Source organism: Opisthocomus hoazin, chromosome 4 (genome assembly GCF_030867145.1).
Source record: "Opisthocomus hoazin isolate bOpiHoa1 chromosome 4, bOpiHoa1.hap1, whole genome shotgun sequence".
Taxonomy (NCBI): domain Eukaryota; kingdom Metazoa; phylum Chordata; class Aves; order Opisthocomiformes; family Opisthocomidae; genus Opisthocomus; species Opisthocomus hoazin.
Window position 1 is genome coordinate 66,087,560 of NC_134417.1, and position 25,877 is coordinate 66,113,436.

The following is a 25,877-nucleotide window of genomic DNA, read 5'->3' on the forward strand; positions in this document are numbered from 1 at the left end:
TAACATCTAAACAGCTTTTACAGAATTTCCTCTAACTCGAAGTACCCCCTTGGCATTCCAGGTTGATATTCCTTTCTTGCTTTGTCTCACTGTATGGCTTTTAGTGAGCTTTTACTGTGATATCTAGTAAAATCTCTACCACAGTTCAGGCTTAGGGATGAACCCAGTAAATTCCTATAACATGTCCCCTGGCATCTCACTTCTGTTTGTTTTTTTGATTCTGAAAGCCATTAGCCAGTCTTTAAATCCCTGCCAGTCAGCATAGAAGTCCATACCCCCTCAGCCTGGCCTCTCTGAACACATGGGGGCTGCAGTAGATGTTTACGAGTAGCCAGAAGGGCACCTCTTGCTTTGGAGCCAGCTGTGGTTTCGCAGAGCTGATGTGAACAGAGAAGAAGAAGAGAAAATGGAGCAGCTAATTCCATACGATTTACTTGTCCTGGAGCATATCCTGCTCTGGTGGGCTGCTCTTTCTGGACTAACACACACATCACTGTGGGAGAGCACAGGGACTCAGGCATGTCCTGAATCATGACAGCCAGAAGCGGCTGCTGATGGATCTGAACAGTTAGGGATGGGGCCACGGGGCCGCTTTCTTTGCTCCTTCAGCACAGGACTTCTATGCTCGTAAACCAAAAGAGGTATTTCTCCACGACACTCTGAAATCTGTTTGATCACTGTGTTAGGGATGCCTTGTGCTTCTGCTCCAGGGCCTAAATCCTGTGACATCAAAATAGCTTTAGTCTGGCAAAGTCTCACTTTTTGGTGTGCATACGTTATGTTATTAAAGGGAAAGCTCTGACGCTTAAGATGTGTCATTTTTTGACGTTTCAGAGCTGCTTTCAAAACTAGGCCTAAGCAAATGCTGCAGTAAGCTGTTTATTGCAGCAATGTGATCAGACACGCTTCATGCTTTGATCTGCAATAGAGCAGGGTAGAGACTTCACGCCCTGTCATCGCAGCCATACTGATCGCATGCCCACAGGGAGCAGGTACGTGTTTGTGCCTCAGCACACTGCCACACAGTTCCTGCAGCAGGTTCTGCCTCAGGTAGCGGACTAGCAAGAGAAGACCTCATCCACTGCTGTTTAGGAGAAGGCAAAGTCACAGAATCCATATGCCTGTTGTCCATAGGCATGGATTACAGAGAAAATGTGGGTAGGTCTTATTGTCGGAAAGTGTCACGCTGTTCCCTGAGCATCTGATAGTGACCAGAGTGCACAAACTGAGGGGCTGGAGTGGTGGCTTTGGACGGGGAACACTGGATCCTGCAAAGGACCTGCAACAGGTGGTTGCTCTTGTGTCCACTATGGCCCTAGCTCCTTCTCTAGCCCCTTCCTAGCTCCTTCTCTGCAAACAGACTGTCTCGACACAAAGACTTCTTTTTCCCTATTCCTATCACCTTTGTTTTCCTTTGCAACACTGCTGAGAGGTCACTCAAACTGTAATCTCTGTACTGGAGGTTTTGTCAGCGATTTTTTTTGTTCCTTTTTTCTTTGGCATGAGATCAATGAGATGGGAAACAGAACAAGTCATTGCTACACAAACTCCAGTCTCCATAGCAACTATGAAAAGTGTTTTTCTTCCTCAGTTTCACAGTTCCAAACCTACAGTCTCACCCGACGCTTGGGTGAGCGGCAAGAGGTTAAAACATTTCCTAACTGACTTGCTCATTGCGAAGCTTTAAAAGCAGGATACTGGGGTGAGCAGCACGGACTAAGCGAGGCCCGAGCAGCCTTCCTGAGCTCCAGAATGCGAGACAGGGGCTTGGGAAGGGCAGGTGGGAAATAGCGTATTTACCTCTGTAGGACTTGCATACGGCAAAGCACACTCCTGCCACACAACTCAGCTACGGCAAAGAAAGCGACGAAGAAGAGAAAATATAACATTACACAGTGCCACTCGGCCTCAGAGTTACTGTTCCACCACTGTGGCACCAGGAAGGCAATGCTGTACATAATCCCCTCAGAATATGGGGCTCCATTGCTATATTTGCACTAAAATCAGAGTGACTGCCTTGCCCCAGGTTACCGCTGTGAACCCACCACAGCCGAGCGCGCACTGCACACAGGCAGTGCTGCACTCCCAGCCCAGCGAAGCCGAGAGCCATCGCCGACCACCGCCTGCAGCAACGCAGATCTAATACTCAGGGGGTGATCACAAAACGCTGAAATTGCTTTAACGCTCAAGGGAAAAATTCAAGGAATCTGTGACGGACAAACTGAACTCCCCAGCACAGACTGGGGAGTTTTGAGCCTGAGGAAAACCAGACCCCACAGTCCCAGTCAGCCTCTGGCACCAAGAACTCTGCCGTGGCTTTGGCACTCTGCGTGATGGATTGGAGCTCAGCAGAAGCCTCTCCAGAGGAAAACACCTTAAATTACCATGGAAAACCTTTCCATAAAGCTGGTTCTTCCTAAATCTTTGTTCCTTCCCTGCCTGACAGCCTCCTGGGCAGGGGCTGCGGATGTGTAGATGCATGCGCCCCGCTCCTGCAGCAACATGTGTCAGTCACATGTCATTAAGGCATCCAAGCCATTTCTGGAAAAGTATTGATTCCCTGTCTCTCACACTCTGAGCAAAGTCCCACCATATGAAATCAGCAATTAACAGCATGACAAGAAGGACAACAAAATCAGGCTGAAACACAGGCACATCTGAACAAAATTTATTGTACCTCAATGCACATAAAAATACACCTCACTTCTTTTCCAAGCTGATATTCCAATTGACAATGTTAATTTGCAACAGCTGAACTGGACAGGAATGGCGTAATTTAACTCAAAAATAAAAATAAAGCCGAGGACTTGAGTTTCGTCGTTTGTAAAGTAAAGCTCTGAATGAGTTTTCCTTTTTACTCTACCTGAGGTTACATTTCCGGGCCACTGTGCAACACCATCTTCAGTTGAAGTTTTCCAGTGCTAAAGGATTGCAAGATTTTGCCCAAGAAGCTAAGAAACTGTCATTTTAAGATATTTAGGTCAGGTCTGTTTTCCCACCACCCAGTAGCACATGCTCACTTCATAAATTTTATTAAACAGAATGAAATTCTCAAACCAGTTCTAACTGGGTCTTTGACTAACAGGGTATTTTCTTCAGCTTTGAAAAGTTCTTTTAACTTATCAGATCATGCTCAAAGTCATACACTGATGACAGCATGATATCGTTAACCTTCACTCAAGAGGCGATGTACCAGGAGCGAATCCTTCTGTGAGTAGGAAACGTGGACTGTGATCAGCTGAATTGGTCCGCAGCTCCTTACTGCCTCTCTACAGCATCCAAAAACGGAAAATTCAGACTCTTTCAGCAGCCCTCTTCAGCCCCAGCTGGGCCACATGTCTGGGCTTGGATGCGGGCAGCCAACGTGCCTTGGGTTGGGCCACACACAATTTAAACTCCAGTCTGGTTTGCAGAGCCTGTTGGAAAGATCTACCACGGCCTGTCATCCACTGGGGTTACTCACCGATTCCTCGCTGCACCATCCAATTTTTCATGTGGGTCTCTTGAACAAGGGAGAGCATGGCCAGTTCCCATCGCTCTGGCAGACTTTCTGTGCCATACGTTCTGTACATTATTCCACCAGAGTAAAGCTAAGTGATACCCTGCCTTCGGCACAATCCCAACAGAGTACCGCCAGCTCACTTTCCTCTACATATTTTACTGGTTTTGCTGTTAATCTCTCAGGATAAACACATACCACTATTTTAGATTCTGCACTAGTTGTTTTTCCAGTCAAAACCAGAGGAACCTTTTGGGACAAAGCGGTAAATATGTTAGCTCACTTAACAGATGATTTAGATTTCACTTCATCCCTCTAGCAGTGCAGCTGGCATAAACCAGAAGGCTCATCCGTGCTGGAAATCGTGTTGCAAATGGTACTATTTCAGCAACTACTTATTAAGGGCTTTACAGCAGTAATACACACTTGTCTCGATGTTCCTCAGCATTTATAACAAGTTGACAGATATTCTGTAACTAAAGGCCATTTTATTAAATAGGGGATTCTTGTTTTATAGTCTCAAATACTAGCTTTGAAACTGTTAGAGCCCAGATTAAACACTGACCTCCCCAGACACACGTATCCATCGCGTGGGATCCTATATCATGTAAATGGGCTTGTTGAAACACCTGACGTACTCACACTATACAATGCTACAAGTGGCAAAACCATTCAGTTCCTGGTCATTTATACACTGAATTTATATGTTGACTTATAACTCTCTATTTTGATGAACAAATAATATTTTGTGTTATACTTACATAATAGGTGTATGCAAATAAAATTAAATTCTGTGATCTTCATGTGCCTTAATTGGTAGACACAAACCACTGGAAAAGCTGGAAGGACTCAGCACCGTTGTACCAATGCCAGCGGTTTTGCAGCAGGTCGGTAACCTCCATGAACACGAGCAGATGATTTACAAATACAATTACTGCCACTTGTAACACCAGCCATTTGATTTGTGTCAAGTCTTCACAGTGAACTTCTTGATGTGGTTCAAAGCGGAAGACTTCCCGGTACCACCATTCCTCACTGCCAAGCTCCTGGGTACCAAACGCTGGCAGGCGCACCAAGCCCGGTCCAGCACTGGGACATGGATCAGCAGGACACGAGTCAGGCAGTTCTGGTATCAAACAAGCCCTGCAAAATCTGTGGTGCTGCATCTACACCCATCAGCAGGAAGGATTCACCTTGAAACCCCTTCCAAGAGGTCCAAAAATCAAGTTAAGTAGGACAGCCCTAAAATGGGAGATGCCTTTTACAGTTATTCGGCTTTCATCCTTCCTCAAAGGTACATGGACCCTATGGACCCTCTTTGGTCATGCTTGGAGTCAAGCAGTCTGCTGAGAGATTCAGCCCTCCCTCTGCTATTATTTTGGCTATAGAGAATAAAAATTTAAATAGATTATAAGACGGAAGGCAAGGCATGGCATGATATTGCTTCTTCATCAATTGTTCAATATTTTTGCCTAGAAGTCAATGAAAATTTGACTGGCCACTGACTCACCGGTGAATAGCCAGCCTCTCATAAATATGTATCCAAGATGAAGAAAGTCCACCAATAATTCAAAAAGATTAAAGGAAATCCAAATAGCTGAGAAATGAAACTCCTTCATAAATTCCACCTTCAATATGTTAAGTTCTTCATTTATTTTTAAGTGAGAAAGATCACACTCTAACAGCTTTTGCTGGACAGTCAGTGAAAAAAGCATAAACCCACATCACAGAAGTAACACTGACAGAATTACATTTTTAGTTGTTCTTTTTAAGATGTGTAACTTTGTATTTTGCATATCAAAACTGTAGTAATTTTTAATATGACAGATTTCTTAAAATTGTTTGCTTGTTCATACAACATCAGCTCATGCCTTTTCCAGCTAGCTAAACTTCATCTCCCTCCAACTCCTACCAGCTTCCAGGCAATCACACAAAGTGTTACAACAGATAACATTTAGTCCAAGTAACCGGTGAATTCTGTCCCTCGCTTTTAGTTCTAGAGTGCCAAATGAATTTACGATCACCAGAATACAAAGGATCTTTCTCAATGGATAAGCTGAGGGGAGAGAGGTCTTTTAAGGGTGGTAGGAGTTTTCAGTGCTTCGTTGTACAACAGCAATTCATACCAACACGCAGAGAACACAGCTTAAAACTTTGCACTCTTTTCTACAGTGATCATAGCTATTTTTCATTATAAGGTGGTTACTGTCTTTTTTCTAAGCAACTCTTTTGCCATTTGAGATAGCATGCTGCTTGCAGTTTTGAAGTAATTTTGATGGATGTAGTCCTTTGTTCATTCTCCAGCAAATCCTGTGCAAAATTCCCCACAAAAAGTACTCTATACCTTAAAAAATAATAATAAACAAATAAAAGCATCTTTGTCACTCCGCCTTTCTGTGGACAGGATGAGATGCCCATTGTCCTCCTCACTCAGCTGTCACCAACCACACTCGTAAATCAAAGAACCTGGCGCTGCCAGGTTTCCGCGGGGCCACCCGTGCCTGCCACCTGCGTCAGCGCTGCTCAGATCAGAGCATGCCTCACCGCCAGCATCAGCTGTCCTAACGCCAGCAATCTTTCAAGATGTTTCACTCCTACTGCGGAATTTTGGCTTTTGTAAGAGTTGCTTTAAACAAGAACACAAACATGGCACAAAATAGAAGCTACCACTGGGAACCAAAGAAAAAAGTTGTCGGATTTACTAGAAAAGGGGCTGTGGATGTAAGGATGTTTACCCTCATCTCCAACTCACTTTAGGTCTCATTATAAGATTAAATTTTTCATGCCAAATAGCAATTTTTCATTATAAATTAATTTAGCCTCTAGAAATGTGCATTATCTAGGTACATACACAAGTAGACAGATGCAGAACAAGTATTCTAACCTGTTCCATTGAACTAACAAGTTTCATTAAGCGTGTTGATAAAAATAACCATGCTTTAAATTGCAGTATTTGAAATAAATTGGAGGCAATTTGGATATTGACTGGAAAGTAGGCACACGTGTACTAGCAATCAAGGAACGGAAACAAACTCTGTTGTCAAACACTGGTTTTGCTTTTAAAACTGAGCAGTTCTAATGACAAAAATCAGTGGTTACTGTACATCTGACAAAATTGCAACAGAATCCATCCTTATGCCCTAAAACTTTGGTGTTGGAATACATTTTTACAGCTTTTCAAATTTAAAAAGAAAAAAACTTTAGGCGTGTGCGAAGGCAGTATGGGAGACACTTCTCAAGCTTCCTGCATGCACACCCAACCTGCTTCCCACTTCGATACCAGGACAAGACCTCAGTACGCAGCAGGCCCGAAGTGAGCTGCCATTCCTTCCAACCATGCCCTTGAAGTGCCAGGAAGGAGGAGTGGTGAACCTCAGCCCGGCAGCCTGGAGACCATCTCCACTCTCCTGCCCCTGTCTGGCCCGGGCCCTTGAGGCCAAGGGATGTTCCTGCCGCGCAAGCAGCTGAGGGTGCAGCAGAAGAACAGGTAGCACAGCAACCGTGAGTTGCAGACAACCCTTGCAATCGACCTTTTAATAGACACGAACAACCTGCAACCTGAAATCCTAGCAAAGAACTGGGAACAGCGGTCAGGGAGAGAGAAGCAGGCTGCTCCCCAAATTGCCCCCCGTTAGGATCCGGGACCGCAGATTTGGCAAACTGCACGTTGCTACAGACAGATGGAAATGCGCTTACTTGTCAAAGCTGTTATCCCCCAAGAGGAAAGAAATTATGTTGTCTTGAAGACACTGTGGGGAACAGACAGGGAAAGGTCCAGAAATAGAACACAGCTAATAATATAAGACTAGGTTTGGAATATGAAATGAAAGCTAAAGCTGTCTCTTGCACAGAAAGGGGGTAGTTTTTCTTACCAGATAAAAAAGTAGGACCTTTTTTTAGTCACAATAGTATGAATATTGCAACAGCGTGCATTGTCCTCATGAAGACTTCACCTGTTACCTATAGGTTACAGATGTGTGTCATACAGTATTATCAACAGGATGGTTTCTGTGATTGAGGAGTTGACAATTTCTGGTCTATATAAAATATTGAATAATGGTCTATCTATATCTAATATTGAAAAATACGAGATACTGAGCTTTTAAAGAGACTTTGGATTCCAACTACAGCACAATCAATTCATGAATGGTTTTTAAAATTTTAGATACTAACAATAATCTGAGTCTAGCTTTGCAAAAAGTGCAGATTTTTCTTCATAAGTCAGTGGCTCCTTCAAGGTCAATTTAGTAATGAATTACATCTTTTACTTTAAAGCACATTTCGCAATAAAGCTCAAGAAGAAAACCAACTTTCAGTTTCAACAGCAGCAGGTGTTTCTAATACTAATATCGCTCATTTCTTTCCATTGAAATAAGCCCACTCTAGCACCATACTTATGTTCTTTCTATACTGAATCCACATCAGAAAACAAACGCTAATTGCATCCTTTCCATTAAGGCAGAGGATGATATACAAACAGAAAGATGTTTTGCCCTATGGGTGCTAAGATTAAAAAAAAAAAAAGAAAAACCACACTTCTATTTTAAAAATGTCAATTTACTTTTACCATATTCTTTTAGTCTCCACCTTTCACTAGGAGAAAAAAAACATTGCAATTAACACAAAACTGTTGTGATTAGTCAGTTTTAACATTTATTCTTGCATAGAAAGCCAAAAGCCAGAGACATCTGTTTCAGACAAGTTATGGCATCAGCAGCACCCATTATTCCACAGAAACCACATTTAAGTCCAACTGGAACACGTGTTTCAAAATGCTTCTGTATGCATTAAAACAATTTTTAAACCCTTCAGTTTTTGTGTTCTGAGCCTTTAGAAATGGTGATTTTTTTTATTAGGTTTGGTAGCCTCATCCATCAGTTCCTTCAGCTGCCCAATCTGTTCGTCACGGAAGTCATTGAGTTTTTCTTCTGTGAGCTGGATTCCATATACAGTCTTTTCTCCCAAGTTTTGTTTGTCCTCATTAATTTGTTGTTGTATCAGTGCTGCATAGTTCTAATGAGGAAGGAATACAAAGGTCACAAAAATTACAAATGCAGGATTCAGGTCAACTTTCTTTAATACCATTTTACCACTATAACACACTCTTACTCAACCTTCTACAACAGTCTATTAATCAACACCATATGACAAAAAAACCACACTTTTTATGACAAAGAAAAAGTTATTAAGACATTTCTAGTATCTGCAGTCGATTTTAAGTAGCTAGTTTAAAATGCCTATCACATACATATAGATTAAATTGTCATATAATGTACTACTACTGAAAACAAAACAAAATTTAATTATAAATCAAATATATTTATGTAGTTATAACTATTAAAATACACGTTTTCTTTCTAGCAGGATATCAATAGGATTCACTTTGTAAACTTTTACATCTGGAAAGTATTATTCTTGAAGATAAGTATTAGAAAAAGCAATCTATAATTAGACAATGTCCTAAAGCCTTTCTGCCTAACCACTCTCTGCACTTCTAGGAACTAATAACATCATTTGCACCCAGCCCTGGACTGCTCCAAAGGTGATAGGGATTTAGGAACTGTGAGACTCCTGTCACTTTATCAGCTTTGGAAGAAATGAGTTACCAAAATTAAAAGTTAGGGGAGAATAAGAAGGGGCTTCAAGGACCATTATCTCCATACTGCACACTCATTCTCTGATGGAAAAAAAGGATAACCACTTTCCTTTACTGTTCCAAACATAAGTAAATTCACTCAGACTTACTTTCAATCCTGTTGTAACAGAAAGCATTTGGATGGTGTTTACTTCAATAACAGCATTTCTGTCAGTGGGCAGGCAAATCAGTCATTATGTGCTACACCAGCACTGGGCTGAGGCCATCTGAAAAGCAAAGCTTTCTCAAGGGCAGAAATGGAAGTGGCCAACAGGTTACACCAGTAATGTGGGCATAGTTCAAAAACTGCTTTCTCACCACTTCGGAGCAATCTTTGACCATTACAACTTTTCTAAATTACAATACGCAAGGGTTTTGCGAGGACCGCAGTTCTGCAAATTGAAGGCGGCTAGCGGTGCTCCCACTGACACCCCCGTGTTCAAGGCCCATCGGCACGGATCCTGCGCGCTCCCCGGCTCCCTCTGCCCAGCACCAGCCTCGCGGCTGCAGCTCTCAAAGAAGCTGTAGGGAGGGAATTTGCCACAAGCCTCACGACATGTGCAATTATTGAAGACAGTGAGCCTACTTGGATGTTTAAAAGTTAAGCCCACATTTAAACACTGGGTGGGAAGGAAGTCTAAATTTTTTTTTTTCTTAAGAGAAAGTTAAAAACAAACTCCACAATTAACAAATTAATTTCAAAAATTTATTTTTATTGGAAAAAATATAGACTTCTCTCCCATTTTAGTAAGTCATTCTTTAAAGTATCCTTAAAGTTTCAATCACAACTCTGAATATAGTACAAGAAATGGAACTAAAAAAACCTGTATTCTGAATAAATGAGAATGATGACTGTGCTACATGGTAACACTTTTTTCTGTTTAATAAATGATCAGATATTGGAGTATTCAAAAGCACAGGATTATAGCAATGAGATAAGCATTATTTTAATTTCCAATTTTCAGCTAAAAGGAGCCTCATTATTGCATATTGAATTGTTAATCCAATTACCAGCAAAGTTACTAAAGCCACTACTTTAGCTGTATGTCTAATAATTCCAGAGAAGTGGGTGAGAAGGAAGAATGTTATTCATGAGCATGGGACAAATTTCAAAATGGCAACATTTACTAACACAAATACACTACATTGCTTATGGACCATGTCACGCCTCACTGAAGTCAGCAGGATCTTACCAATCCTGCTACAAAGCTTAATTCATAGCTATTTAAAGAAAACAGATAGTTAAAACAAACTGAGGCAAACAAAAGCAAATTTTTATTAATACAGACTCTGAACTAAACTGAGTCCTCATTTCCAACAGAGAGATCTGTAGCAGTAGAAAGTTGTGTCAAAGTTACCTAACATGCAAAATAACAACAGTTTCATAATACTGAGGTTCTTCTCCACACCACCTCTCCCTTTTTTACATTAAATACGCATTCAGGAACAGTGACATTACAGCTAATACCTGCAGTAATCCTATACCTCATTAGTATTACCTTATGGTAGAGTTGGTCCAGGGTTTAGAAGGAACTAAATACAGTCTTTTCCTGATGACTGAACAATCAAACGGTCATGACAAGGTAAAAAATGATAACGGGTTATAAAGCCCTCAACTGCGTGATTAACAGAATTTCTTATCAAGGCAGATGGACAAATGTGATCTTTGAAGCCGCCAGCAGACCAGTAACACACTAACATCAAGTATTCCACCACCTTCAAATTTCTGCACCGAACAATCCAGTCAGTATTGATTCTGCACTCCAAAAGAAGAAACTCTCATTGTGCCAAACAACAACATTCACAGCGTACATTTCAGAAACAACCCTTAAAGCAAGCAAGGTGAAACTCTCCACACCTTATCATGAGTCCTGACTAAATGCACAAACCCTGAGAACCCCTCCAATGCAAGATCAACAGTGGGAGGACTGTGTCGTGTGTGTGTCCCCGGTCCCCCACCGCTAGCCATCAGCCTCCTGGGAGCAGCCTGGGGCTACTGCTGCAGGCGTGGGCTACGGTACCCAGAAAAGTCCATTTAAAGTCTGGCTACAATTTTACAAACTTCCTTGCCCAGAAGATCATCTTTTCCAAAAATATCAAATCACAGAATTACAGAATGGTAGGGGTTGGAAGGGACCTCTGTGGGTCATCTAGTCCAACACTCCTGCCGAAGCAGGGTCGCCTACAGCAGGCTGCACAGGACCTTGTCCAGGCGGGTCTTGAATATCTCCAGAGAAGGAGACTCCACAACCTCCCTGGGCAGCCTGTTCCAGTGCTCTGTCACCCTCAGAGTGAAGAAGTTCTTCCTCATGTTCAGACGGAACTTCCTAAGCTTCGGCTTGCGCCCATTGCCCCTTGTCCTGTCTCTTGGCACCACTGAAAAGAGTCTGGCCCCATCCTCCTGACACCCACCCTTCAGATATTTATAAGCATTTATTAGGTCCCCTCTCAGCCTTCTCTTCTTCAGGCTGAACAAGCCCAGCTCCCTCAGCCTCTCCTCATAGGAGAGATGCTCCAGTCCCCTCACCATCCTCGTAGCCCTCCGCTGGACTCTCTCAAGTAGTTCCTCATCCTTCTTGAAGTGGGGAGCCCAGAACTGGACAGAGTACTCCAGATGAGGCCTCACTAGGGCAGAGTAGAGGGGAAGGAGAACCTCCCTCGACCTGCTGGCCACACTCCTCCTAATGCACCCCAGGATGCCATTGGCCTTCTTGTCAGCCAGGGCACACTGCTGGCTCATGGTTAACCTGTCGTCCACCAGGACACCCAGGTCCCTCTCCACAGAGCTGCTCGCCAGCAGGTCCACCCCAAGCCTGTACTGATGCATGGGGTTGTTCCTCCCCAGGTGCAGGACCCTGCATTTGCCTTTGTTGAACCTCATCAGGTTCCTGTCTGCCCAACTCTCCAGCCTGAATTACTGGTAAAGTGTCTGCAATATATATATATATATGTATATATATATATATATTTTTTTTTTTTTTAGCTTCACACCAAATCACCACATTTCACAAAGCATCAGCGTGAAAGGATCCAGACCTCGGAAGCGGCGGTCCTCAACAAAGCCGCAATGCCCACTCTCACGGATTCCCTGCATCCAGACACACGGCGATGGATGCTATTTGCCCATTCCTTGCTGCCAGGTGTTCTGCTTTGCAGCACCCCAACGTCCTCCCATCTGGACATGTCACCACTGGCTCTTTTTTCCCCACTCATTTCCTAGCTGAACAAATGTTTTGTACATGCCAGAAAGCCTCAGCAGTTGCGGTTTCACATCAATTTGTAATGCGAACAACAATGCTAAATTGGACCCTGAAAACATGCTGGGTTTTGGTTGGCTCATGATAGAAAATGGAACTTTTTCACCTCATTTTACCAAAAGGCAGTGGTGCATCAAACAAAATATGTTTCAGACTTTACAAAAGTGCTGGAAAAAGATCAATATACCTCATTTTCTCTGCCTCTGATGCCAGATGAGGCACGAACCAAGCTTCGGATATTTAAGTATTTAACACATTACTGTTCCCTCAGAAATTCATACTGTTATTATATGATCAGTGATTTGTGGAAAGGTACTACATACTCTGCTGGTACAGAGTTCTGCGATTCAAAATTCAGCTTCTATACAGAAAAGTTGTCATTTTGCCAACAGCACATGAACTTCAATATGTTGAACTCCAAAGTTCAGTAATAGGTTTAAAAGTGTAATAATAAAAAAAAAAAGCTAACATTTTTTCTTTCAATAATATACCTTTCATTACAAAATATGTTGATCACAGTCCCTCTCAGGCAATAAGGAAGAGCAGCATATTTGTGTATGCTCTAGTTTTCATTAGAACTTAATAAATACAGGATTTAACTATTTCTGACTGTCATCTTCCCTCCCAGCTGAACAGAAGCAAACTCTTACTTAGCTTTCCCAAACAAGGAAAGTTACTTCACTTCTGCCTTTAATTTTATTTTACACATAACTACATCTTCCAAACATAACAAAACCTCCTTCATCAAGCATGACACAAATCCCTGGCAGATTTTTCAAGGGCATCTTATTCTGATGATGGTTCACATTCTGCTCACAGAACCAGAGACCGGAGACACAACGTGGAAGACAAGTAAACCTGCAACCTCGTGGAGCTGCACTCAGCATACACAGGGACGGTGGAGGCACACAAGTGCTCTCCTCCTTTGCACGGACAGTCTGATGTGGCAGGCCTGAGGGACAAATTCTGCACCTTAGGGTTTTTTTAGATTGGTTGGTTGGTTCGACCAGCAGGTCGAGGGAGGTTCTCCTCCCCCTCTACTCTGCCCTAGTGAGGCCTCATCTGGAGTACTCTGTCCAGTTCTGGGCTCCCCACTTCAAGAAAGATGAAGAGCTACTGGAGAGAGTCCAGCGGAGGGCTACGAGGATGGTGAGGGGACTGGAGCATCTCTGCTACAAGGAAAGGCTGAGGGAGCTGGGCTTGTTCAGCCTGAAGAAGAGAAGGCTGAGAGGGGACCTTATAAATGCTTATACATATCTCAGGGGTGGGTATCAAGAGGATGAGGTCAGACTCTTTTCAGTGGTGCCCAGTGACAGGACAAGGGGCAATGGGCACAAACTGCAGCATAGGAAGTTCCATCTGAACATGAGGAAGAACTTCTTCACTCTGAGGGTGACAGAGCACTGGAACAGGCTGCCCAGGGAGACTGTGGAGTCTCCTTCTGTGGAGATATTCAAGACCCGCCTGGATGAGGTCCTGTGCAGCCTGCTGTAGGTGACCCTGCTTCGGCGGGAGGGTCGGACTAGATGACCCACAGAGGTCCCTTCCAACTCCTACGATTCTGTGATTCCATGATTCTTCGTAAGTAGCTCTTACTGCAGCGATCCCCTGCCTGCACTGGCTGTAGACTTTCTGGGCACCGACATGAAAAAGCAAACAAAAACCACCAGCTGAGTGGTAAAAGCCTTTGCCCCTTGTATATGACTGCCACTAGAAACAAAGATGATCAGAATCTAGCCCAAGTCAAGACAACCTCTCCTGACCATTTACCATCAAAAGACAGCTGATTGATCCAGTATTCAATCCCAGCATGCTGGTCATCCACATCACAGACACCTTCGGAGTCCCACTCCCTCCCAGTATCCGTTCCAGTCTGAAAGGAAGGCAACAGTGTGAGGGGCAGACTGGCCAGGTCCCTACATAGCCAGCAGTACGAGCAACCCCAGAGACACCCCGAAACTCTATAGCCAATGCAGAGAGGCAGATGCCTCACCTGAATGCTCTGATGCAGGCCTTGGAGATGCTGGTTCTGCCCACGGATCACTGTAGCGTGCAAGCTCGATCCGGCCATTAGGCTCTCTTAAAATCCTCTGACATTATTAAATACTTGAACTTTGAAGTGATTTCTACAAAAACACAGCAGGTATTTAGTGTTATCCATAACCACAGGGTTTTTTATTTAAATTCACTAACTGAAGCGAATACAGAGTTTTCCTCCACTCTCTGATCCGTAAGCATTCACAGAACACACAAACTCATCAACAGGGCAAGGGAATGGGTGACATCTGAGGTTTTAAAATACCACACATTACAGAAAGGGTATCAGCCTTGTTGTGTTCAAGAGTTGAGAAAGGATTAAACACAAAAATAAAAGCATAAACCACACAACCAAAAGCCCCACTCCCTGACTGCCAGTTGTATAGACCCCTATCTGGTTCAGTGCATGCTGACAGACATTTATCTCATACGGGAACACGAAATGCTGATAGACATTTATGATTTAATCGTAAGACTAAATGGGTTAAGAACCCATTTGCCCATTTTTACTGGGAAGAATGGTAATGAGCATTAATATTTTCTTTGGCGTCCTCCTCAAATGTAGGCTTAAGATGTAGAATGTTATGTTTTAGACAATTGCTCAAAAAATCTCTAAAAGACTGTCACTCATTTAGACAGAAAAAGTCAGAATGTGTATATCTGTCCACAGTAACTACCTGTACGATTCACTTTGTTGCCAAATTTTACCTTTAAAAAGGTCTAAAATTTTAATCTCCCTCTACATTATAAGCAGTCAAAAGAAAAAAGCTGATGTACTCACCTATTCCCAAAGACTATCTCCACATGCAGTCAAATTAATGACAACATTGATCAAACAACAACATTACTAGGGCCAGATCAGAAGCCACTTCTCTGAGACACGCTAAACAAACAGGGCACAATGAGGCACTGAAAAATGTTATCAAATTATTTTAAACTGATTTTCTCAGGGTGACATGAAACAAAACAAGCACGGCCTGACAGGCCACCCTCATCGCTCCCTGGAAGTTAACTTCAAACGGCAGCATTTCAAATTCTTCTGCTACAACTTGGAGCAAAATCAAACACCTGCTGCTACGATGGCAGCACGAAGAAATAACTGTGAACGAACCGCACAGCGAGGAACAGCCTGTTCTCATTATTGTGCAGAGAGATGTTGAATGTATTATCTTATACAGGTTCAGACAGAATTCTGCAACTGATTTACAGTATTTTTTGCCACAAAACTGTTTTGTTTGTTAAACTAATTCAGTATCAGCAAAAGAGAAAATCTTTACAGAAGTAATTTTTAAATGGGAGATACACCTCATGAAATTCCAGAGCATCTTCACATATTTTTCCTGAAGCTCTAAGTATAGTTAGAAATGTAATAACAAACCCAGGAAAATTCTGCCAGCTTAATACACAATTTCAGTGGATATTTTCATACACTTGTGGACATGTTAAACATAAGAACTTACACTTCACCCTATAAGACCACTTAAAATAGCCCATAAAAGTTTTAAAAATTGCATGAAATACAATTACTGTCAAATAAATTACCCAATCTAAATAAATAGGTATGTGAAGTCACACATCCTCTAACAGGAACGTATTAGCAGACAATTTCAAACCACCTGTGTTTGTGTAAAGGATACACCATGATTGCTTAAAAAAATTGTCAATATACTACAAAGGGTGGAGAGAGTAAGCCTTCCTCTTGCTTTTGAAAACACCTATCAAATGGTATTTGAATGATACCAGGTAATGACATATGGCTGGCATTATCAGAGTTTTTTATGTGGAAAACCAAATAGTAACTGCTGGGAAAAGGGCAACAGAATGAAGACGGGAATCTGGCTCTGAGGTACCCAGTGCAGCAGAGGACCTCTGGGGGATACAGATGTCCAGCTCCTACTACAAGTCTTGACAGAAGGTGAAAAAAAAAAACTTTCTCCTCTGGAATTTAAATCACCTGAGCATTCATCATACGCATAACAGTAAACCAGAGGCAACTCTTAGTGAGAAGAACCCGCATGAGCATGCTGCACTGGCTTAACACTTTTGGCTCCTGCCAAAAGCCTGAACGACGTAGGGTGAGTGGCTACTGCCGAGTGGCCTTGCAAAAAAAATTTTATCGGCTCTAGTGTGAGTACAAAAGGGAAATCTCAAAGATTATTCTCTAATATTTCTGAAAAACTATAGGACTTTACATGTGACGCTGGAAAACACCAACATGCAAAAGGTATGAGGCCAAATGTTTCATCCATAGATGCTCTGCTCCAGTGCAGCAGCAAACACTTCCATTCTGAGGCAAAGAACGGCCTCTAAAATAGTACTGTGCTCCAGTTAAACAACAAAGTTAACAAAGCACTAGAAACAAACTGATCTTCACAAAAATATGGCCAAGCTCTAAGTTTAACAAGTACATACAACCTTATTTAAGACAGAAACCAAAGTTTTTCTCATGTTTCCTTGTTCTAGCACCTCCTTCATTACTAACGCCATAGCACAGAATCCATCAACAAAATGCTTAATACCTACAAAGAGAGGCAGAGTTGTGCAAAGTAACACCAAGTTTTCTGGTTTCGAAACCAGAAGATTTTCCCAGCATGGACAGGTTAAAGAAAGTCATAGAATAGCCCTCCAACGGGGTGGTTCGGGCTGAGGTAGCCATAGCTGCAAAGTCAGAGACGTGAGACGGTGCTGCAGCCAGCAAAGGCTGCAACAACAGAGGTGAGCAAGGAAACGCTCTTCAAGTCCTGTGTTCATCACAGCTTACCTTGAAGTACTGCTTAAATAACATTCTAATCCTCCTTGTATTCATGCACAAATCTCTGTTGCTCAAATTAAACACACTGTAAACTCAACCTGTTTGGCTTGAATGAAGCACCAGGGTTGCTACTGGACAGGATACCAGTGACTTGTTATAGACTACAGTTTAATTAGCTGTTCTGTTGTATGATTTATCTGTATTTCATGAGAGAAATTTGGTTATAAATGCTGCTGTTCTGAGATCTGTTTACCACCTTCTGACAGCTCTTACACATAAAGAATAAGATGCCTTAAACAAGCTAAAAAATCTGCCATTTCTTTTATATGTCAAATTTCAGCCATCCGTGATATTTTCCATTAATAATACAAAGAGTTCAGTTCAAGCAGAAGTTAGGATGTAACATATTAAACAGGTATGTTTTATTCAGAGGTTTGCTATGTATAAAAACATGAACACTTAAAAAACGGACCGAGTAGCTTACATGACCAGTCATAAGGAAACGGAGTTGAAAGTTTAAGCACATATAAGTAAGGATCAAAAAGATATCAGAAAGCGTACTTTATTTTTATCAAAGCTGAAACATTACTCACTCTATTTAAAAAAAAAAATCTCAGAACTTAAAGGAAATCATATTTTCATATAAATTTTTTAAAAGTTCAGATTATCTGAGAGAAAGAACAAAAATAAACTTTTTAAAGCATTTTTTTCTAATCCAGCAACAGTGCAAATTGCATTCTGCCCAGGACATGATCCCCATTCTTCCCCTGTACATCACCACCTCTTGAGCAAGGCAGCTGGGGAGTCCCCAAAGGGAAAAAAAATCCCAGAGTGGGGCTAAACCAGAGGGGATAACTCACAGCCACTGTCCCTGTCCCTCTGCTGAGACAGCCACTACTGGAGCACTCCAGAAAGGGAAGGAAAAAAAAGACAGCAGATCAACACACGAACAGAATCCATTTAAGCACAAACAGAAAACACAAAAGGAACAAAAATTACCCAGTTTGTCAGAGGGCAAACTGATTCCTCACCTGCCCTTCAAGACCAGGAGTGTGGGGAAGCCGTCTCACTATGGGATACATATCCTACCCTCAAAGAAAAACAACGCAAGTGAAATTAAACCCTACCTTTCCTAACAAATATACCCAACTACAATTAATGAGGAGTTCTAAAAATAAGTTGTGTGAAGAGCAGCTTGGATAAGCCATTTTGTATTTCCATCCATTATTAACTCCAGAGATTTGTAGAGGCTATTTCAACCCAATGGGATTGTCTAGCACTTGCAATGCGATTGTCTACAGCTAAGTGTTACATGTCTAAGTGAAGCTAGAGATGGGGGTTGTCTTTGTGCTGAGCATCAGAGATAGAAACTTCTGTCTTAAACATGATGTGATGACTGGATACCTCATCCTCCAGAGATGTGGGTTTCATCACTGCGAAAGCAACTACGTCTCTCTCTCGCTGGCTGTAAATGACTGGCTTCAATCAACTTCCTTCCTTTCTTACAGTAAAAGGAAAGTGTTCATTAGTTGTTTTGTTCTGTGTTTTTTTAATTACAAAAGACAACAAAAATACCGTTTCTCCTTGAATGAATCTATAATCTCTCCTCTGGAGTTTGCTTTCTCTTTGGGTAACCCTGCTGAAGCCAGACTCAGCAACATCCTGCAGTGAAACACACAATGGGAAAAAAAAAACTGTAGTTCCTTTTTATCCTTAGAAAACTTTGAATTATGTACATTTTAATTTCTGAGGATGAAAAACCATGTCACCATTTCTAATTACAACACAGAAAGGTAAAACAGATTTCTCCAGGACAAAGTCACTGGATCATAGAGAACAACTAGAAAACTTTGAAGTTTTCTAAAAGTTAATCTGAAAGGAAAAGTTCTGAGACCTTTAACAATATAATGTTTTCCCACAAAATTCAGGAAAGATGCTAGAACACGTGATTATCAACCAAATTTCCGGGTCGTGACCACAATAACATAATGATGCACATACTGCAACTCTACAGAACTGTTACCGTATAAGGGGTTTGGGTTTTGCTTCTTTGCTTGTTTGCAGTTTGGGAAGAAAGAATGAAAAATTGTTCAGCTAAAATGGAGCCAGGGAATATAATTATATAATACTTAGTAATCAGCATGGAGAATTATTATTTGATCAGGAAGGTATAAATGGAATACTTTTTTTTGAACACAGTTTACTAATATTGTTAAAGTGGAAGAAATGACATTTATTTAGAGGAATGTGAAAAAAGCTCAAGGACTACCTCAGCTTTGTTTATAGCTTCAATAACATGTTATTTTAATGCCCTTTTTTCATGTAAGACTTACGAGATCATAATTTGAGGTGAAAGTGGGAAGTTTGTGGCCTGTCAAGGTAAACAGATATCAACGCTATTAAGTCCAGAATGGAGCAACATAGCATTACAGTACATCACTGACTTTACTGTCATTTGTGGAAAAACAATCTGTGATTAATTCCTTCTTTCTGGATGCACAATATTTTCGTCAGTATTGTACATCAGGGCCAAAATCTAGGTCACTAAAAGCTTTTTGCAAGATCTGATAACAACTATAGCCTTCAAGATCCCCTCCACTTATGTCAGTAAGCTTCATCTCAGGCCTTAAATAGAAAGCTTGAGCTCATTCTAGGGAAACAGAAAGGAAAAAAAAATCAGAACATACTTGAAGGAAAAACAACATTTAAGAAAAAATAAAACGACCAATTAAGTTCTGAAAAGAGAGATCAATCTGAAATGTAGATGCAGCACAAGACGCAGGGCGGGACGAAGAGACGGAAGACAGAACAAAAGAGATGGTCACGCAAATGGGTTCCAATGGCTCAACAAGACCCTGCCATGGTCCCCTTCCCTTGGACAGGTTGTATTGTTCAAAGTGTGAGCTCCACCAAAAAAGCACCTTCTTCTATGAAAGAATAAAAGAAAAAGGTATTCTCTGCAGTACTTCTCAGTGTTTGAGAGTCTTTTAAATTGGTACTGGAGACAAACATACTTGGAAGAGAAATATACTAATACCCCCATTAGAACTTAATTCACTTAACAAATTTAAGAACAAAACATAGAAAATTATTCAGTCTGGACCTTTATCTCTAAAAATTGTAATGAAATTACACTGTTAATAATAACAAACTCTGAGACTGCTGTGACCAGACAAATAAGCTACAGACCAGGAAAGTTAGACTTCTTTCAAGAACATTGTTTCATATTTTCATACAAATCCTAATAAATCCTCAGCAATTTAAAAGATGGTTATTTCTTGACTCAGTTTCTATTTTGCTTTGACATTTTATGCTGTGTATGTTAGCTCTTTGGCTACTAAAAAAGCTGTCCTGTGCTCTTCTGTCTGCTGCTGATATTTTGTCTGGCAAATACTATGCTACAATTTCACAGAAAATTCAAGTTTTTAATGTATGCTGTTAATTTAAAGCAAAGCAAGGGACAAGACTGGAAGTGACAGTATCAGTTCATTTAAGGAATTTAACTTTCTCAATGCATCAGTTATACTGTAATTTTTCTATCTAAATATTAACCTAGGGAATCTTGGCAAAGTGTTTTACTGCAGATAATTCCCAGACAAATATCAATACTAAGCACAAACATTTTACCTAAAGAAAAACCTGAAGACTGTTTTAGCAACATAATCATACAACTATAACTAAAGCACACAATGCAAACATCACTTATAGACTTCCCTATCAATTCTTTAAATAGAGGACAAGCATCTTAAATTTGTGGTTTTTTCTTTCAGAAGTAGTACTTCCAAACTTTCAAGGAAGACAAGGATTTCACAACTAGATATTCACAAAAGGAAAATAAACCCTGTTTCCAAGACAACCACATTAGTTTCCAGATTGCCAGATACTAACCAAGAACATGCAAAAGATTACATATCCCAGATGATGACACTGGACAGACTTGCCATGCATGTTCTTCTAGTCACTTCATACCCAATGAAGCATTTCAAGCTTACATATATATCCAAGAGACTCAGTATTCTTATTTTTACACTCCTCATATTCCTATAGGCTCATAAGAGTCAGAACCTTAACCTAACAGAATAATGAAGAAAACTTCAACTATAAACAAAAATTTAATCCGCAAATAGGCATCTTGCATTGATTTCACTGACTTCACAAATAACCTTTCTGCTGAGGGTGTATTGAATTTTTTACTTTAATGGACCTGTAGAAGAAAAATGTGCTTGAATGAATTAAGTAAAAAGTCATGGGCAATATTTAATAAACAGACGAGAAGGTCATTAGTGTAAAAGTCAGATCCATCCCTCACGACAAACAGACAGAAACTTCCCCAGTTTTAAGTGAACATAGTCTGCCTTCCCTGTTCCAACACCATACATGGAGCACTAATTTAGCAAAGCAAATTTGCCAACAGAAATTACTGAGTCAAAGTCTGATTTCCTTGGTCAGTCTTCCCACGGCCCCTCTAGTAACAGGGGAGAGAGACAAGCCCTGCCTGGGTGCTTGTGGAGACATTTAAAGCCGACAAGCAAGGAGTCATCGAAGTTTATCTGCCTGCTTCTTTAACGTAATGGCACAAACAACTTGAGGCGTGCTCTTCACAGAGCACTACCTAGGAGACCAGCCATCAACCAGAGAAAGCCTGCACACAGGTGCACTCATATGCTTTCAAGAATAATGAAAAAAGAAATACTGCTACTGCAAAACACAAGTGAATACTTATGAGGGTGTTACTTGGATAACTATGACACCCAGTCTGGTACTTTTGAAAGTCCTGCTCCAGAAATAACTCAGTGCATTTGACCACAATCATGTGGTTAATATTAAGTCCTTCTTGCTTTTCAATAGCAGCAACGGGGCGTCTCTATGAAAATAAATGCATACTGTGCACCTGACATTTTCCTTAAGACAACTAACAACATACCAGTTTACATTTGTAAACTCACTCTGTCTTAAAAAGTACATTGTTGCAATGTTAATATGTTCTTCACAGTACTTCATAAAAGGCAAAAATACTAACTCATTAGTCTCTGTACTAGACCCAGTGCAAATTCTTTTACAGTTCTTGTTGCTGAGCAGCAAAAGATCCTAAGTGACACTGAAGTTTTAGACGAGACATACATTTTGTACATACATAAATGTACCTCTGTCAAATGAAGTTAATAAAATTATTTTAAAAGTCTTCCACATTCTCCAACCAATAGAACAAAAACACAGCATTTCCTTCTTTTTTAGTTTCATTGCACTCAAAATTACAGCACAAGGCTCCTTACTCTGCTTTATTTTCCTAAAGTATTCTGATAAACATATACGCAGCCAGAAAGTTCTCCAATATAATGGTGTAGATAAAAAAGGTCAGAGAAATTAACTTCCCTTTCTAAACATAATTCTAAAATTGTGATTTTTTTAAATCATTTTTTAGCAGTTTCTTAAGGTCAAAAAAATCAAAAGTCTACAAATCTATGCATCTTACCAGGGGTTTTTAACTTGCAGATTTCTATACAATGTCTAAACCACTTCAGAAGTAGCCACGGAAGTTAACTGAAGAAATCAAACGTGCCACCAGTATGTTTAAGAGCTGCTGCAAAGGAGCATGCATCTCTACTGACTACATCAGAGCCCCCACATCTGAAAAACTCAAAAACTTCTGTAATCATCTGCAAGTCACTATCTATTTATCCCTTTATTCAATGGCTCTGATATTTAAGAGAACTTTTATAGCATCTGTCACAATATAGCAAGTATCAGCTGGGCTGTCACAGAAGACTGGAGGGATTAAGTACAAAAGGAGAAAGGAAAATTCACTGATCTGCTGAACAAGTTTTAAAATTCAATAAAGTGCTATAGAGACAGCTAATTTGAAAGCATTTCTGAAAAACTCCATAAAACATTCTGTACTGATCTTGAGATCACATACCAAAATCAAGCCTGAACACATTAACCTGTAATCTCTATACAACAAATACTTCAAAATTAACTCACCTAAGTCTTGTCCTATTCCTTCTTTTTTGCTTCTGCTATTGCAGGAGGTTTTCCAGCTGTTACAGGGGGCTTGCATTGAATCAGCAAATGACAGGGGAAACGGGGTAGGGGAGTAATAAAGGAACGGAAATTAAGTCAGTCAAATAGCTTTGAGTTGTATGTACTTACTTTGAAATGAACACCCAGTTAACAAAAACGTCAGCTTTCACAACAAAAACCCAGAGTGCCTACTTATTCCTAACAATTGTCACCCACCTAGAACAACTCCTTTTTCTCTGTGCATCCAAAGGCTGCCACTCCCAAGCAAAAATACATGTTGAACTGAACTATACACGTCAAACTAACTATCGTTAGTTACTTCTCCCAAGTAATAAGCCACAGGACAAGAGGCAATGGCCACAAGTTGCATCAGGAGAGGTTTAGATTGGATATTAGGAAAAATTTATTTACTGAAAGAGTGGTCAGGCATTAGAATCGGCTGCCCAGGGAAGTGGTGGAGTTACCATCCCTGGAGGTGTTCAAAAAATGTGTAGATGTGGCACTTCGGGATGTGGTTTAGTAGGCATGGTGGTGTTGGGGTGATGGTTGGACTTGATGATCTTTGAGGTCTTTTCCAACTTTAATGATTCTATGATTCTATAAATAGAAGCTCATTTACCTCAATAATTTAAAGGAAAGCATCTTAAAAAGAATGTGAAAACACCAGAGCCAGGAAAGTATCAAGGCAACCTTTCAGAAAAGGAAATGCACCACGTTAAGACTGACCAAACCGGCTTAGCTCTGTGCTCTGTCTGCCAGCCTCCCAAGTGCTTTAACTGCTGAGGACCATGGTCTTCAGCTTCAGGTAAACCATTAACATATGGAGAACAAGAAGCCTGCCTCTATAGAAGATGTCAAGGACGGAAAGTGTAGCATATTAGTTCCACTTGTATGTCAAAACCCCCTGAGATAAACTACTTCTGCTCCAAGTTAAGTGGTACCATTTAATCATTTTGGTATGGCACAGCTGCATCAGCTCTGATGCTCTCTCCACACTAATACAATGATGCTTTCATTATTAGCATCAAACTGCTGTGCTGTTTGTTTATACTGTACTAAGAAACAAGTCATTTTTCTAGTGTATACGATCAGGAAGACAAAAGTTTTCAAACTGACTATGTATTTAGTTCTAGAAAAATCTCTGCTTGCCATCCATTGATGATGCGAATAAACAGGTTGACTCCAGGTTTCCACCAGTCAGAGAATACTAAAACTATTCAAGAGGTTTCATTTGGGTTCCAAGACTTCTCATCATTAAGGAATTATCTCAACTTACACTTGCATGGTTTTAAAATTATGCTGGACTTGTTTAAAGCAATGCAATGCTATATGAACAATGAAAACTTGAATTATTTTTTAGTTGTTTATAGGTATTAATGAATTTTGCTTGCTAGCCAAGAAAAATATGGAAGTCTTGTGTACATGGGCCCACAAGTAGGCAGTTACATGACAATCGGGATGACTTCTTGTCTCACTCTCGACTCTGCAGGATGGCTTTTAGAGCTACCTATTTAAGGTAAAAACCCAATTACGCTACTCTGCTTTTTAATTTAGTCACAGGATTCAGTATACAGCTAAGTGAAGATAGTAAACAGAAAAAACTCTCAAATAAGTTACCTGAAGACACTAGCAGAATAATCTTGAATAGCATTTACATCACCTACCAGCCAGCAATGCTTCCCCTTGAACTGCACTGATGGTAAATTATGGGGTCTTCATGAGCAGGGGTTTATTTCAGTCTTAAGGAGGGGGTGAATTTGCTTTGCTGTCCAGCTGAATGTTTCATGTTGCCTCTGAAAAAAAATCATGCTTGCTAAATAGGGGGAAAAAAAAAAATAAATAACCTTCCAAGTAACATCAATCCCACTGCATTTATGAAGCCCCTAGTCCAGGGGAGAGCTTAAACCAGTCACATGATGTCTGTCTAGTGATGTGGTGGGAACTCCTCCTGCCCACTGGTATCATGAAGATGCGGCAGGTGAGCACAGCACGCAGATGCAGCAGGTCATAGCTCTGAGCGCTGGCCCCGCATAGGACGGCACCAGATTGTAAGAGGTCATCTACCATCCCAACATGTGCCCTGTTTTTTTCCACAGAAAAGATGGGTTTATAGCTGTTTACACCAAAACCCACCTGTGGGCTGCTTGCTGAACCATCCCTACGGGCTAGACGTTGAAGGCATCTGCACGGGCTGGTCCCAGGGTCATGGCCAACCATCGCTGCAGTGTGTTCTGACCACCCTGTGCTTCCCAGCTCCCCTGTCGATCTCTGACCCGCCGGAATGTGCACTACAGTAAATTCAACCATGAAGTCCATCTGCTGTTATAGTGCAGGACTAGCCTTTACTATTGACTGCTGCCCTAAAGAACCAGGACAAAACATAACTTATGTTGTCTACATCAAAACATCATGTTTTAATGTGAATTTTTAATTTCTTAAAACAGCAAAACACAGAAAACAAGACCATCCACCAATGAGGGGGAGGGGGAAGCAATGGGATCGTTTATATTCTACTGTATTTATTTATGAGAAAAATACAATAGATCTCCTCATCTTCACTGAACTGCTTGCTATATCCACTATAGCAGTGATTTTACAAATAACAGCTTTGCAAAACACCTTCCTTCGCAGAACAGAGCTTAGTAATGCTTTATTTCATCAGGCGGGTGGAGAATT

At 41.0% G+C, this 25,877-nt stretch overlaps 1 protein-coding gene across 1 annotated transcript in view; it reads right to left on the bottom strand.

Moving 5' to 3' along the window:
• Nucleotides 1-5,128: 5,128 nt before the first annotated feature.
• SDHAF3 (succinate dehydrogenase complex assembly factor 3) overlaps nt 5,129-25,877 on the bottom strand; it is a 40,910-nt gene continuing 20,161 nt past the window's right edge. Inside the window, exon 2 of the mRNA XM_075419302.1 lies at nt 5,129-8,512. Coding sequence (XP_075275417.1) covers nt 8,330-8,512 — 183 coding nt within the window. The 3' untranslated portion in view covers nt 5,129-8,329. The remainder of the gene's footprint in view (nt 8,513-25,877) is intronic.